This window comes from Lagopus muta, chromosome 32 (assembly GCF_023343835.1).
Source record: "Lagopus muta isolate bLagMut1 chromosome 32, bLagMut1 primary, whole genome shotgun sequence".
Taxonomy (NCBI): Eukaryota; Metazoa; Chordata; class Aves; order Galliformes; family Phasianidae; genus Lagopus; species Lagopus muta.
Genome location: NC_064464.1, coordinates 749,680 through 765,420, shown reverse-complemented (window position 1 = coordinate 765,420; position 15,741 = coordinate 749,680). Strand labels below are relative to the sequence as shown.

Sequence of the window (15,741 nt, the reverse complement as noted above, 5' to 3'; positions counted from 1 at the left end):
GGGGTCGGTGCTGGGGCCTGTCCTCTTCAATATCTTTATTGATGACCTCGATGAGGGCATCGAGTGCACCCTCAGTAAATTCGCAGATGACACCAAATTGGCTGGAAGTGTGGATCTGCCTGGGGGTAGCGAGGCCCTACAGAGGGATCTGGACAGGCTGGAGAGCTGGGCTGGAGCCAATGGGATGAGTTTCAACAAGGCCAAATGCCGGGTCCTGCACTTCGGCTACAACAACCCCAGGCGACGCTACAGGCTTGGGGCGGTGTGGCTGGAGGACGGCGTAGAGGAAATGGACCTGGGGGTATTGATTGATGCTCGGCTGAACATGAGCCGACAGTGTGCCCAGGTGGCCAAGAAGGGCAATGGCATCCTGGCTTGCATCAGAAACAGCGTTGCAAGCAGGAGCAGAGAGGTGATTGTTCCCCTATATTCAGCACTCGTGAGGCCGCACCTCGAGTACTGTGTCCAGTTTTGGGCCCCTCACTGCAAGAAAGGCCCTGGAACGTGTTCAAAGAAGGGCAACGAAGCTGGTGAGGGGTCTGGAACACAGGGCTGCTGAGGAGAGGCTGAAGGAGCTGGGAATGTTCAGCCTGGAGAAGAGGAGGCTCAGGGGAGACCTTATTGCTCTCTATAACTTCCTGAAGGGAGGTTGTAGTGAGCTGGGGGTCGGCCTCTTCTCTCGTGTCATTAGTGATAGGACCAGAGGGAATGGCTTCAAGCTACGGCAGGGGAGATTCAGGCTGGACATGAGGAAGTATTACTTTTCAGAAAGGGTGGTCAGGCACTGGAATGGACTGCCCAGGGAGGTGGTGGAATCACCGACCCTGGGGGTGTTCAAGGAAAGACTGGATGTTGCGTTGAGGGACATGGTTTAGTAGGAGCTATTGGGAATAGGTGAACGGTTGGACTGGGTGATCTTTTAGGTCTTTTCCAACCTTGGTGATTCTATGATTCTATGATTATTTTTAGGTATGTTCTGTATTTTTTATGGCAATAGGAGGGCAGTATTCTCAAAAATTAACACACTCATTCTATCCTGTTCCAGGCTCTCCCCTACCTGATATAATTACCTTACCGAGTGTCTGTGCCAATTCTGCCCATATTGGAACACTCCAGTCTCAACCTTACTCTGTTCAGCAGCTTTCCTTGTGACTGGAAATTTCCACGGCAAGAACAAAATCACAGGGTTTTACTCACACTTCACGTTTACTAACACTTTACACCAGGTTTACACACGCTTTACTTCAGGTTTACACTTTTACTTTTCTCCAGGCTTAACTCACACTGCACAACTGGCGTACTCATACTCTATTCCCAGTGTACTCACACATTACTTCAGGGTTTATTCACACCTTACACTGGTTTCACTCACACTTTACATCTGCTTACCTCACACTTTACTCTGGATTTACTGATACTTTACTCCTGCTTTACTCTGACTTTTATCCAGGTTTTATTCACACTCTACTGTGGGTGTATTCACAGTCTACTCCAGGTTTACTCAGACTTTACTCTGGGATTACTCACACATTAATTCATATTTTCTTATGCTTTGCTTTACTCTGGATGTACTCACAACATACTCTGAGTTTAATCACACTTTACTTTGATGTCACTCGTACTTTACGCTAGCTTTTACTCATGCTTTACTCTGGGTTTACTTATACTTTACTTCAGAAGTGTTCATAATTTACTTCGAGTTTACTTATTCTTTACTCCTGGTTTACTCATACCTTCCTTTGGGTTTTACTCACACTTTACTCCAGATTTTACACACACTTTACTTCATTTTTTGATCACATTTTACTCAGGGTTTACCAACACTTTACTCGGTCATTTACTCACCCTCAGCTCCAGGTTTACTCCAACTTTATTTTGGATTTTACTCACACGTTACTTTGAGTTACCTCACACTTTACTCCGGGTTTACTTTTCTCTGGGTGCCCTCACACTTTACTCCGTGTGTGCCCACACCTTGCTCGGGGTTTTACTTGCAATTTCCTCTGCGTTTCACTCACTTTTTACCCAAGTTTTGCTCACAGGGTTACCCTGGTTTTACTCTTAATTTTCTCTTGGTTTTAATCACAATTTACACTGGATTTACCCACACCTTACTCCAGTCTTTTCCAACCTGAGCGATTCTATGATGCTATGATTCTATATGGAGGTATATATAGTCATAACTATCGCACATTTCCTGTTATCTCTCTTAGTAAAGAGCTTTATTTCAACCCACGTGTTGTACTCTGTTTTTCCCAAGTTCTCTTATCCATTCGTGGGAAGGGGCAGTGCACAAAGCCCTGTGTGGTGCTGAGCCTCCTGCTGGTTTAGACCACCACCATCATTTTGGTGCCTGATGTGGGGCTGAAATGGCTGAGATAGCAGCAGATCTGTCCAGAGCAAGTTAGCACAGGGCTTTGTGGTAGTCAGATAACTGCAGGCCATGACGCTGATTTTTTCTCTAATGATGGATCTCGTTGAGCCTTCTCATGACACTGCATTGCACAGCTCCTTGCTTGCTGCTTGTTTTCCCTGATGCAGTGTTTGTCATCTCTGGGGGCTGGATTAGGGTTTTTATTCTGCTGTGCTGTTTGGCCTTGGCTTGCATTGTGATAAAGTGGTCAGCTGACAAAATAATGTTCTGTGCGCATTCAGCTCTGCAGTAGTCATTGGGTTTTGGAAGTAATACTGTTGATACGATTCGTAATTACACTCCTGGCTTTGTGTGCTCAGGGAGCCCAGCTATGGAGGAGATTGGGGAGAACACTTTCCAGCAGCTCCTCAGCCTCCCTTTCACTTCTCCTTCTTTCCCTAGAGCTCGAGAGCTAGTTACCATAGTATATATTATATATATAATGGAATCATAGAATCGTAGAACCATAGAATCATTGACCAGTCTGGGTTGAAAAGTACCCCAGTGGTCATCCAGTTTCAACCCCCTGCTATTTGCAGGGTCACCAAACGCTAGACCAGGATGCCCAGAGCCACATCCAGCCTGGCCTTGAATGCATTTGGAGATCAGGCATCCATAGCCTCCTTGGGCTAAAGATGAATATATACTATATATATTATATATACACAAATACGTATGTTAAAAATGCTATCTTTTTCTTTTTTCTCTGTCTTACAAAATAATATCTCTACCCATAGATTCAGCTTTGTGGTTTTATTTCAGTTTTCTCCCCTCTTCAACTGGGAAGGGGGCAGTGAGCGAACAACTGTGTGGTGCTGAGCCACCTTCCATGGTAAACCACAGTGCTGCCCTGAGACCATAACAGATCACCCTGGGACTCTGAAACTGCCCCCGTGACTCAGTGAAAGCACCAGAAGATCTCTAGGTCTTGTCATAGAGCAGCTCCTGACGTATATTCTTTACAGCAGATTTGGAAGAGGCCTCCAGTTCTCTGGTCCTGCTCTGATGAGCCCCTCTTGTTATGGTGGTGCCAGCAAGGAGACCAGCTGTAACACAGCAGTTCATATTGCTGACTACTGACTGCAGCCCCGGAGTGCTGCAGTAGAGACAACAGCACTGTTGTGAGACACACAAGACCTTCAGGTCTGCACAAATGCGAGGACATGAGAGCAGTGTGTCATTGTAAAGAGACCAGGAATGAAAAGAGCGTGTTGTGCTGCTGACTGTGGCTGTACCTCCCCCAGATCCAGACAAGGTAGGAAGGGAGAAGAGCTAAGGAATAGTATTTTTTTGCAAGGTTTTATAGTGTCTTTTATTTATTTGGGGAATCTGGTTGCGTATTTACATGAGGTCTTGGTGTGAGAAAATGGGAAGTAGATGGGAAAGAAGAAGTGGAATAAACTGCAGTGTTTTTTCCAAGATTACTCTATTACACTTAACACAAACAGACAAAAAGTCATACATACGTAAAATATAAAGAACCATCACAAGGAACGATGTGAGGAAGATATGCACATTATTGAAGCAGGGATATTGCATGCTGCAACACTTTGCTGAGGGCATGCTTGATCTCCTTGTTCCTCATGCTGTAGATAACAGGGTTCAGTGTTGGAGGAACCACAGAATAGAGAAGTCCCACCATCAGATCCAGGGATGGGGAGGAAATGGAGAAGGGCTTCAAGTAGGCAAAAAAGCCAGTGCTGAGAAACAGGAAGACCACAGCCAGGTGAGGGCAGCACGTGGAGAAGGCTTTGTGCCATCCCTGCTCAGAGGGCATCCTCAGTACTGACCTGAAGATCTGCACATAGGACAAAACAATGAATGTAAAACACCCAAAGGCTAAACAGATACTAACAAGGAGAATCCCAAATTCCCTGAGAAAGTATTGTGAGCAGGAGAGCTTGAGGATCTGGGCCATTTCACAGAAGAACTGATCCACAGCATTGCCATGGCGGAGAGGCAGTGAAAATGTACTGGCAGTGTGCAGGAGGGAATAGAGAAGTCCAGTGCCCCAGGCAGCTGCTGCCATGGTGGCACAAGCTCTGCTGTCCATCAAGGTTCCGTAGTGCAGGGGCTTGCAGATGGCAACGTAGCGGTCATAGGACATGATGGTGAGAATGCAATACTCTGCTGAAATGAGAAAGACAAACAAAAAGACCTGTGCAACACATCCAGCGTAGGAGATGTGCCTGGTGTCCCAGAGGGCATTGGCCATGGCTTTGGGGAGAGTGGTGGAGATGCAGCCCAGGTCGAGGAGGGCGAGGTTGAGGAGGAAGAAGTACATGGGGGTGTGCAGGCGGTGGTGGCAGGCTACGGCTGTGCTGATGAGGCCGTTGCCCAGGAGGGCAGCCAGGTAGATGCCCAGCAAGAGCCAGAAGTGCAGGAGCTGCAGCTGCCGCGTGTCTGCCAACGCCAGGAGGAGGAACTGGCTGATGGAGCTGCTGTTGGGCATCTGCAGTTCCTGGGCATGGAGTCCTGTGCAGAGTGCCAGAAATAATGACAGAAGTCAAAATAACATGCAGAGAACCTCCTCCTGCTATACTTCAGGATATTTTTGTTCTCTGTGGAAAATATTCATTTGACTCCATAACTCCAGTTTATTTTCATGAGCTTCACTATTCCATAAGGAGTTGCAGTTTATGTAGCTCTTTGCTCTCTTTTCCAAATTATACCGCAGGCTCCTAGATATTTTCCTATTAGGAGCTGTTTCCACTTATCTTTACCCTGTCTGCACTCAGGGTGCACTTAAATTTCTCTTAGAGAAAGATGCTTGTTTGCAGGAAAAGTGCATTATTCATGTCTCCAAAAAATGATGATAATTTCAGCTGGTGCTCTCCTTTGGGAAAGGAGAGACTGAAAGCACTTAAAGAGATCACACACATAACAGCAGACAGAGAAACGTACAATTCAGGATTCTCAGAGACGTATTCATATTTCAAAGATCCTTTAAGATTTATGCCTCCAACTTTTTCACCTTCCCTATGAAAAAGAAAAGGAAAATTCCTGCCTTGTCACTCCTCTTGCAAAGCTCATCTGGAAACACTCTGGGTTGCAGTGTATCTGTGATCCCCCTGCCCGAGACAGCAGCTGTGGCAGCAGAAGGCCCCTGCCCTGCCCTGCCCTGCCAGGGGCTCCTTCCCCCCACACATCTCCCCACAGCGCCCTGGGCAGCTCCCCGGGCAGGCTGAGTGCTGAGCCTGGCAGGCAGCACAGTCCCTGCCCCAGCACACAGCCCCTGGGGCACAGCAGGGACCTGCTCTGCAGGACAGCCCTGGGCACCCGGCTGCAGCCCTGGCTGCACAGCCTGCAGCCGCCCTGGGACACGCAGCCCTCAGGGCTGTGCTCTGATGCTGCAGTATGTAAGCCCTCAGCTGGAGCAGGTTTTTATCCAAAATAAAGAAATATGGAGTGCCTTCAGACTGACCTGCAATGGGATGTCCCAGATTTAGTGACTCCTGCATTAAAGCCACTACACTGACTGCAATGAGGGACTTACCTGGTCAAGGGCTGTGAGAAATGCTCCTCCAGTGAGCTCACAGCCTAACGTGCCACACTGCCTGTCAGCTTTCTTCCTTATTTCCTCTACATGTCTCTTGCAGACCATGCCCCCAGCCCTGCTGTGTGCTGCACAGGAGCTGCTCCTTTGCACTGCTGTGTCCCTGCAGCACTGCCCACTTGTAGGAGCTCCCTGTGTCCCTGGAGCCTGGCCCAGCTCAGCAGCAGAGGATGTCATTTCTATCTTCCCCACTGATCTCCCCTGAGATGTTCCTGGGTCTCCATGGCCAACAGCTCCTGAAAGACTACAGTGTCATTATAGTACTTCTACACCTGCTGAATTAACCACCAAACGTCCAGTGGACAGTGACTGGTCCCAGACATATGGTTAGTCCTACCAGAGAGTGTTTGCTGAAACAAAAGGGCACACAGACAAGGACAGTGGACTTTCCCTGTGCAGGGGGCGGTGATCCAGCTGAGGCAGTGAGGCATCTCATCCCTAGATGGAAACCCAAAGGTTGAAATGGGATTCAGCACCCCACGGACACAAAGGAATTTCAGGGATTCCACTGGTTCAGTTCAGGTGAGCACAAGGAGTTGCCTGCATGTGAGCTCCTGCTCTGAGTCCTTGGTCCTTCAGCGGGGAGTCAGTTGCTCACACACAGACCCTGGTGATGACCAAGGTGCCTGGGGTGCTGCTGGATGTGTGCAAGTGCTTGTGCAGTATGTGGGAATCCCTGAGATAGACACCTCCTTCCTAAGGCACCCACTTTTACCTTCTTTACCCGTCTCCATGGTGCGTGTGGAGTTATGCAGCTAACTAAATGGCTGAGCTCACAAAAGAAGAGACGGATCTTTCTCTGTTCTCCATCTGCTGAATATTTTGAAGCTCAAGGCACTACAGAGCTGGCACACATATTCATATATCAACTGATGAATTCTCAGAGTTCTATGGGCATACACGTGAATGGCATCAGAAGCAGCCGAGTGCCATGCCAGTTCCCTAGGTGGTCCAGCACACACGTAGATGTGTTATGCAGCCATGCTAGGAACAATGGTGCTTGTTTCTTTATGTGCTTTTACACTAATGAGAACACCAACACACGCTGAGCTAGAAGTCTTTGTTCCGTTGCAGTCCTGAGCTCTTGTTTGGACCACAGGGACAGGGTTAAATGGCTTCCACAACTGGACTGCAGCACAATGGGTTACAGAGTTTTTGTGATGGATGAGTGAGGAGACAAGGAAAGGTGACTGCGCTCTGGGAGAGTGCACTGAACTTCTCCTGGGGATGGCAGAGCAGCCAGGTCAGAGCAAATGGTAATGGCAACCAAAGGAGACCAGCAGTGTCTGTTCCTGGCTTCCTGATCAGAAAGAGCAAGTGGAAGGTGCCCTCTGCAGGCAGATGGGAGCCTCATCTTGTCAGGCCATTTGGAGGCCATTTTCACTGCAGTGTCTGCTGCAGGGACAGCACAGCAGGGCATGCACCATTGAGGAGATCCCTGGAGAGCACAGATGGCAGCTTCTTGAGCAAGCCATAGAGGAATCCAAGAGGAGAGGTGCTCTGCTGGATCTCATATTCACCGGCAAGGAAGGGCTGGTGGGGAATGTGAATGTGAAGATGAAAGTGAACCTGAGCTGCAGTGGCCGTGGGATGGTGGAGCTGAGGAGCCTGAAGGGAGGGTAAAAGACAATCTCACAACCCTGGGCTTCAGAAGAGCACACCTTGGCTTCTTCAGTTCTCTGCAGTACAGCAGGGAAAGGCTTTGAGGGGAATGGGGTCAAAAAATGTGGTTACAATATAGGGATCATGGCTTCCAAGCAGAATAAGTCCTTTCCAAGGAAAAGGAAGACAAATATAAATGTCAGAATTCCTTCATGACTGGGAATGGATTGCACTGGTCTCACCCAAAGATAGAAAGGAAGCATGCAGGAAGTGGAAACAAGAGGAGGTCACCTGTCAGCAATGCAGAGACTTTGTCCAGTGTTCCTGCTGAGATGTGTTTAGGAAAGCCAGAGTTCAACCGCAATTGAATGAGCCCAGGCATATCACAGACAAGAATGGATTGAAGAAATACAATGTAGTCTACAAAAGGAAGGCTAGGGAGAATGTGGGTCCAGTGTAGAATGGGGCAGGGAACAACATGAGACAGGACATGAAAAAGTCTCTGACATTCATTTCTTTCCTGACCTCACGGTTTATTAGTTGGTCTGGGTGACTTGGAATCCTGGGTGCCAGAGACAGGTGGGAAATGTTGGTGCAAGGCAGATGTACTGTTGGAGAAAGAAGAGGAGATCAGGGAATACCTAAGCAAACAGGATCCTGTGTTGGAGGAGGCTGACAAGAATTGTAGGATTTTTGAATGTTTTGGATTGAAGGACCCTAAAGCCCATCCAGTTCCAACTCCCTTGCTGTGTGCAGGGCTGTCACACAGTAGATCAGGATGCCTGGGGCCCTTGACATCTCAAACATCTCTAGGGGTGGTGCAGCCCCATCTGCTCTGGGCTGCCTGTTCCATACCAGCTCCATGCCTCACATCATGATCCACGTAATGTTGGAAATTCCTTCTATACGTCTAATGTAATATGATAATATATTTATTGCGTTTCATCCTTGTCCTATTATTCAGAAATGCTGTAAGAAGTCAGTCTCCATCTTTTTTATTGGAACAAGGCATTGGCTAGAAGATATGGGAAGGCATAATGCAGAGTAGTGCCTCCACATTTCAGATCCCCAGAACAAGGAAGATGTCTGCAAGTGAGAGTTGATAAAAATGTGTTAACACTTCTCAACTTCAAACATTCTCATGTGTCATCTCTCTTATTACGCAGAAAATGCTCATATTTCAGGGGATATTATTTTTATTTATTTAATTTCTTATTTTTCCTGAAAGGACAATGCTTTCCAGGACACTGTTTGCAGGACACAAATACCTTCAGGTACAGGGACACAGACAGTGGTGCCAGTGCCAATACCCTGTGACCAATGCCCAGCGTCCACCGCTGCTCTACCCTGCTGCATATTTGATGTCCCTCATCCTCCAGGTGTCTCCAGCTCTCCTAAATCAATGACCGTGGTTCAGGCCATGTTTTCAGCAGGCCATCTGGACACATGCTCTTCCCACTGCTCTCCAGATTTCCCCATCCCTTGCTCTTTGTTCACTCAGATTTCTCTCTCCCAACTATCTGCCTGATCTCTGGTCTTTGGGGACATCACTGGAATTCACTCCATCTCTCCGAAGTTTGATGGACTCTTTTCTCAACTCCTTAGCTGTCATTATATCTATCCTTTCCTATCTCTGTCTAACTCATTTCTTGTACAAATATTCCCTGTGAAAGACAAACATCATTAGATGCAGTTTGGACAAAGCATAAACTTTATCACTGTGTTTTACTTTTCATTTGCATCTCAACTGCTTCCATCTGTTGGAAAAAAGTAAAATAAATAAAAAAACAAAAAACTGGCAGAAAGAAATCTTTCTTTACCCATGTGCAGCTGGTTCTCTGAGGAATGCCAGGGGAAATTATTTCAAAGGAGGTTTAACACTGAGTGGGTGACTGCAGAGGAGAAGAGTGATGTGAGGAAAAGTGATGCAAGTCCCATGGGGCCAACGTGAGTAGAAATGGGGTGGAGAAGTTGAGGAGCAATTTTGTCCACATAGTGACAGCGAAAAGTTCATTAGGGAACACCCTGGATCAGTATCAATTGCCAAGTGCTGATTAAAATTCTTGTTTAAACTATAAACTATATATAACTTGACTTCTTAAATGCCATCATTCTCTTCCTCTATAAGCTCTCACCTGATACCTCTTGAGTTTGCTGAACAAGGTCTGAACACCTGAAGACGATGACAGGAAGGCACAAGGCACAGCACGGCTCTTCAGGTTGTAATGGGCCCCAGGGGGCATTTGCTGCTGAGTCCAACAACCTCCAGTGCAGAGAGAAGATTTCATGAAGTGCTCAAGAAGACAAAGTCAGAAGGAACAGTGAAGTTTCTATTAATGGGCTCCACTGAGGGCCATTCACAAGCAAGTGTCCCCAGGGACTTGATAGAGCAGAGAATTGGAAGCCATGATTACAGGCAGACCAAGGCACTGGGATGGTGGCTGTGATGCTGAGAAAAGCCTCCTTTGTCTTGTGAAGCAGAAAGGCCAAGCCCTGATCCCCAGAGCCTTGGCAGGGAGATCCTGTCCCTCCTGCTGGCTCAGGGCCTTTCCTTCCTGGGGCAGTGGGATGGAGGTTTGTGTGATGTCAAATGAAAGAGCAGGGGACAGCAGCTGCCAGACTCTGCATGGCGTGCAAGGATGCCGTGAGGCCCAAGTCCCACGTGGGCAGTGTGTCTCATGAGAGGATGTGGGACGTGAGAAGGGCCCAGTCTGAACAAGCAATCAATCCCAATGAAACTTTGAACTTCAGATCTCTCAGTTCTAGAGCCCTCCTTTGGGCAGTCTCCAATAGTTTTACATCCTTTATGTTCTGTGGCACCCAGAAGTGCACCCAGTGATCCAAGTAAGGCCTCAGAAGTGCAGAGCAGAGAGACACAATCCCTTCCCTCACCCACCTGGCAAGGCCATGTTCAGTGCATCCAAGGGATGGTTGGCCTTCCTGGCTGCCTGGGCACACTGCTGACTCACGTTCAATTTTATGTTCACCAGGACCTCCAATCCCTTTCAGTGGGACTGCTCTCCAGTGTCTCATTCACAGATCAGTGTGTATGTCCAGGGTTGCCCTTACCCAGGTGCAGAGTCAGGCACTTGTTCTTGTTATACTTCATGTGGCTGGTGCCTACCCAGTTCTTTAACTTGGGCACACCTCTCTGAAAATCTTCTCTACCGTCCGTTGAGGAAATAGCTCTACCTAATTTGGTATCAATAGCAAATAAACGCAAAACATTTTCTAGCCCTACATGCAAGTCATTGGTGAAAACATTATAGAAAAGAGGCCCTCAAATGGAGCCCTGGGGAACCCTGCTAGTGAAAATCCACCAGCCTGAGGGAACCCCATTTAATGTAACCCTTTGGGCCGACCCATTGGCCAACTGCTCACCCATCACATCATGTTTCTGTATAATCAATGGATATCAAGATGTTACAATTGTATAATCAATGGATATCAAGATGTTACAAAATAATCAAGAGAGTTAGGCAAAGTGGACAATGATAACAAAAGAGAACAAAATGGAAGGCTTACCCTTTGTCTGGTCTCACCACAAAACATCAATAGAGACAATCTCCAGAAGAGATCCTTCCCCTCTGGTAGCCAGCTCTTAAATAGGTCTAGGACCTTCTGGCAGCACAGGTAAATTGCCTTCACCTGTGCTCCTCTGGCTGACTCATGGCTCACCTCAGGTGATCAATCAGAGGTTCAGGCTATGACTCAGTAGTTCCCATACAGTTTCTGTCTAGCCCTGTGCAGAAAAATTTGTCCAGAAGAATTATCTAAGAAAGCCTTTCAAAAGCTCCACTGAAATCCTAAAGGACATCCTCAGCTGGCTTCCCGTGGTCAACTAGAGGAGTGATCTTGTCATAAACAGACATTAAGTTTAATAAGACCTTCCCCTCATGAACTTGTGTTGGCTGTGACCAATGACAGAATTGTCCTTCAGGTATTTCTCAGTAACTTCCAACATCATTTTTTTCCATAATTACACCAGGAACTGAAGTAAAACTGACAGCTCTGTAATTGCCTATGTCCTCTTTCTTGCTCTTGTTTGAAACTGGAACAATGTTTGCCAGCTTCCTGTCAACAGGGACCTGGCATGACTGTCTGTCTCACAGATTTTCCACCACAGCTTACAAGCACCAGCACACAGCTGGGATCACCCCAGGCACCTTGGTCATCACTGAGTGCCTGTGTGTGAGCAGTGCAGGCCCTGTTGAACAAAGACCAAGGACTCGGATGAGGGGCTCACACAAAGCTGCCTCACTGTGCACATCTGAACTCAACTAAGAGGACTCCTGGTTCCCATGGTTCTGTGAGGAATTGATCCCATTTCAGCCCTGGGGTTTCCACCAGCAGATGGGATGCCTAACCCTGGAGTTAGGGTGAGATGGCCTGATAGAATCAGAAAAAAAGTGAAATGGCTTTAAATTTAAAAAGGCAGATTGAGTTTAGATGTTAAAAAGTGATTTCTTAGACACTGGCACTGGAAAATGTTGCCAAGAGGTTGCGGATGATCCATCCTTGGAGGCATTCAAGGTCAGAATGGATGGGATGCTGGGCAGCCTGATCTGCTGGTTGGCAGCCTTTCCAATGGCTGGGGGATTAGAACCAGGTGATCTTCCAAGTCCCCTCCAACCTAAAACTTTCTATGTCTCTGTAATGTTATGACTGCACTTACAGATCATGAGCAGAGATTTTCAGATTTGCCCTTTGTTTCTTGCATGGTCAAATTTCTTTTAGTAAGAACTACCATGCTTCTGGAATCCAGTGGATGTGTTGATTAATTGGGCTGACTTTGCAGTACATTCTGCAGTGATGACCCTGCTGCCTTGCAGGAGCTGTCAGTTCAGGATAGCCATAGATATATCCAGGGAGAGTGGGAATTCAGATCATTTGCTGCTGAACTGGGCTGGGCTCCTGGGACACAGGGAGCTTCTACAAGTAAGCAGCGCAGCAGAGAGACAGCTGTGCAAAGGAGCAGCTTCTGTGCACCACACAGACTGGCTGCAGGCATGAATTACAGGAGACAAAGAGAAGAAGAAAGAGAGTTTAAAGGCTGCATTGCATGCTAGCAGGCTGTGAGCTCATGCAGGGAGCATTGCTCACAGCCCTTGACAAGGTAAGTTTCTCACTGCAGGCTTTTACTGGAGGAACTGCTAAATTTGAGATATCTCACTGCAAAATGGGATGCATATACTTTGTTTCTTTGGACAAAATACCAAAATGTAATGATGATTGGTAATGATTAAGAAATGAGAGCAAAGTAAGATCTACATAAGCTTCTACTTACAGAATAATGAATCTCATGAAATTAAACACAAACTATGGAGTCACATGGACATTTTCCTAAGAGGAAGGAAAGCATTTATCATATGTTGGGATGAGTGTCCCTGAGAATGGCCTTGACTTGTCATTATCTTCTGCACTCTGCACAGGACTCCATGCCCAGGAACTGCAGATGCCCAACAGCAGCTCCATCAGCCAGTTCCTCCTCCTGGCGTTGGCAGACACGCGGCAGCTGCAGCTCCTGCACTTCTGGCTCTTGCTGGGCATCTACCTGGCTGCCCTCCTGGGCAACGGCCTCATCAGCACAGCCGTAGCCTGCCACCACCGCCTGCACACCCCCATGTACTTCTTCCTCCTCAACCTCGCCCTCCTCGACCTGGGCTGCATCTCCACCACTCTCCCCAAAGCCATGGCCAATGCCCTCTGGGACACCAGGCACATCTCCTACGCTGGATGTGCTGCACAGGTCTTTTTCTTTTTGTTTTTGTTCTCAGCAGAGTATTCTCTTCTCACCATCATGTCCTATGACCGCTACGTTGCCATCTGCAAGCCCCTGCACTACGGAACCTTGATGGACAGCAGAGCTTGTGCCACCATGGCAGCAGCTGCCTGGGGCACTGGGCTTCTTTATGCTCTGCTGCACACTGCCACTGCATTTTCAATACCATTCTGCCAAGGCAATGTTGTGGACCAGTTCTTCTGTGAAATCGCCCATATCCTCAAGCTCTCCTGCTCAGAATCAGACTACCTCAGGGAAACTGTGAATATCTATTTTAGTCTTTGTTTAATCTTTGGGTGCTTTGTATTCATTGTTGTGACCTATGTTCAGATCTTCAGGGCCGTGCTGAGGATGCCCTCTAAGCAGGGACGGCACAAAGCCTTCTCCACATGTCTCCCTCACCTGGCCGTGGTCTCCCTCTTTGTCAGTACTGCCATGGTTGCCTATCTGAAGCCCCCTTCAGTCTCCTCCCCTTTCCTGGACGTGGTGGTGTCATTTCTGTACTCGGTGGTGCCTCCTGCAGTGAACCCCCTCTTCTATGGCATGAGGAACCAGGAGATCAAGACTGCAGTGAGCAATACATACTTCTCCAGCATCCAGAAGATGCATGCCAGCCTAAGAAGAGTCTCACAGTAATTCAGAAATTGTTAGAACAATCTCTTGTTTCTATTTTTCTTATTATTATTATTTTCACAGACATGACTTCAATTTAAATCCGTTATTCTTGGCATGCTTCATTTTTGTAGTGTTTTGACACTCTCATCTCATGTACCCATAGAACAGGGAGCTCTGTTGATAAATACAGTAAGGAAGCCAGCAGAAATTCAGTTGTCTCTGTTCCCGTGTTTTACCACCTCTGAAACTGGAGGAGCGACTCACGTAGGCAGGAGTTGGGCAGGGTCCAGGAGCCCAGCTGCAACACAGAGCAGCAGCCTCACTATCATTGGGCTGCCCCTTAATGCCCAGTGGTTCCATCCTCTCATCTGTGTTTGAGACATGGCCGCAGCTTCCCAGCTCCAATGGCCACAGAGAGCAGCACGATGTGGTCTTTGCGGTGCTGCTCTCTTCTCACTTCCATCCCTCTTCCCCTTCCTCTCTACGTCCTTGTGGACACACGTGGATCAGGAAGGTGGCTCTGGACTTTTGCCACACCAGCCATTTCCAGCACTGACTGCATGTTTATGGCAGAGCTTTTTCCTGAAGCTGTCTCCATGCTCCTGGTGGTAAAGCAGGGCTGTCTGCAGACCCCTGTGTAGGACACGGCTGGAGCAGCACTGGGTCTGTAAAGCAGGATTGCTGAGAAGTGTGGTGCACTGAGGGCTGCCATGGGCACTAGTGCTGGGGAACTCTTCCCCACCCCAACCACACCTGTCCTGTGCAACGCAGGCATGGCAGGGCCGTGCCTGGGACAATGCAATGATAGGCCACAGATAGGAAACCCAGCACGGCCATCAGGAGGTGGAACCAGGTGGTCCTGGCACACAGGGAGCCAGGCAGAAGGCAGTGGTGTGCCCTGGCAGAGCAGTCAGGGAAGGCTGAGGGCACATCACTGCAGTGTGTGAGAGCCTGCATGGAGATCTTAGAGAATACAGAGCCACACTCTGTGCTGTTGTGCACAGCGTGGGGATGAAAGTGATGGGTGAAACTGGAGGCACTCTGCCTGAAGATAAGGAAAAGATTTTTCACTCAGTTCAAGGCTCATCTTGAACAAGGTGGCTACTGTCATGTCCCTGCTGGAATGAGTGGTTATGGGATGTGCTTGCTGTCCCAAATTGCCGCCTGCTGTACAAGCAGCCTCCTGAGACAAACAAATCCACACCATCAGCATCACAACTTGTGCCTTCCAAGCTCTGCTTGCTAAGAAACATAGAATCACCAAGGTTGGAACCTTTACTGTCATCTCCATCACTTTCACTCCACGGACTGTCAGATATCAGGTGGGCTATGAGATCAGGTGGGATATGTTGCTTTCAAGCCCTGTAGTGTTTGTACATAAAGCCTGAGACAAAGTGTGCTGAAATCAGACCCTACTGAGCAGAAAAAAAAATAATAATAATAAATAAAGCATGCAGAAAAGATGATGTAAGGCAGCAGCTTTACAGCTGAGAAGTCTGTGTTGGTTTAACAAGCGAGGGCCTCCACACAGCCGAGAAAAGAATCTACTACTGCTTAGATTCTTTTGCTGTTTTGTGCTGTCACTGGCAGAGGTCTTGCAAAGTCTGTTTGTATAGGACTTCCCTATCTTGATGCTGGACAGAGGCTTTTATTCCAGAGTTATCTGCATTGGGCATCACAGAAGGAAGGCAGTTCCTGCACCAGCAATTGTATGTTTCTGAACATAAAGCCACAACTCAGGCCCTGTACTGTGCTCAGAGTGATTTGGCTTCA

General features: G+C 47.8%; 2 protein-coding genes and 1 pseudogene across 2 annotated transcripts; 1 reads left to right on the top strand and 2 right to left on the bottom strand.

Annotated features, from left to right (window-relative positions):
* Window positions 1-15,741, bottom strand: part of LOC125686165 (protein MANBAL-like) — a 115,159-nt pseudogene that overhangs the window by 41,826 nt on the left and 57,592 nt on the right.
* On the bottom strand, window positions 3,930-4,877 carry LOC125686164 (olfactory receptor 14A16-like). The gene has a single exon (XM_048929885.1). It carries the CDS (start codon window positions 4,863-4,865, stop codon window positions 3,930-3,932), a length of 936 nt encoding a protein of 311 aa, XP_048785842.1. The 5' UTR covers window positions 4,866-4,877.
* LOC125686159 (olfactory receptor 14A16-like) lies at window positions 13,015-13,989 on the top strand. Its single transcript, XM_048929879.1, has one exon. The coding sequence runs from the start codon at window positions 13,027-13,029 to the stop codon at window positions 13,987-13,989; it is 963 nt and encodes a 320-aa protein (XP_048785836.1). The 5' UTR covers window positions 13,015-13,026.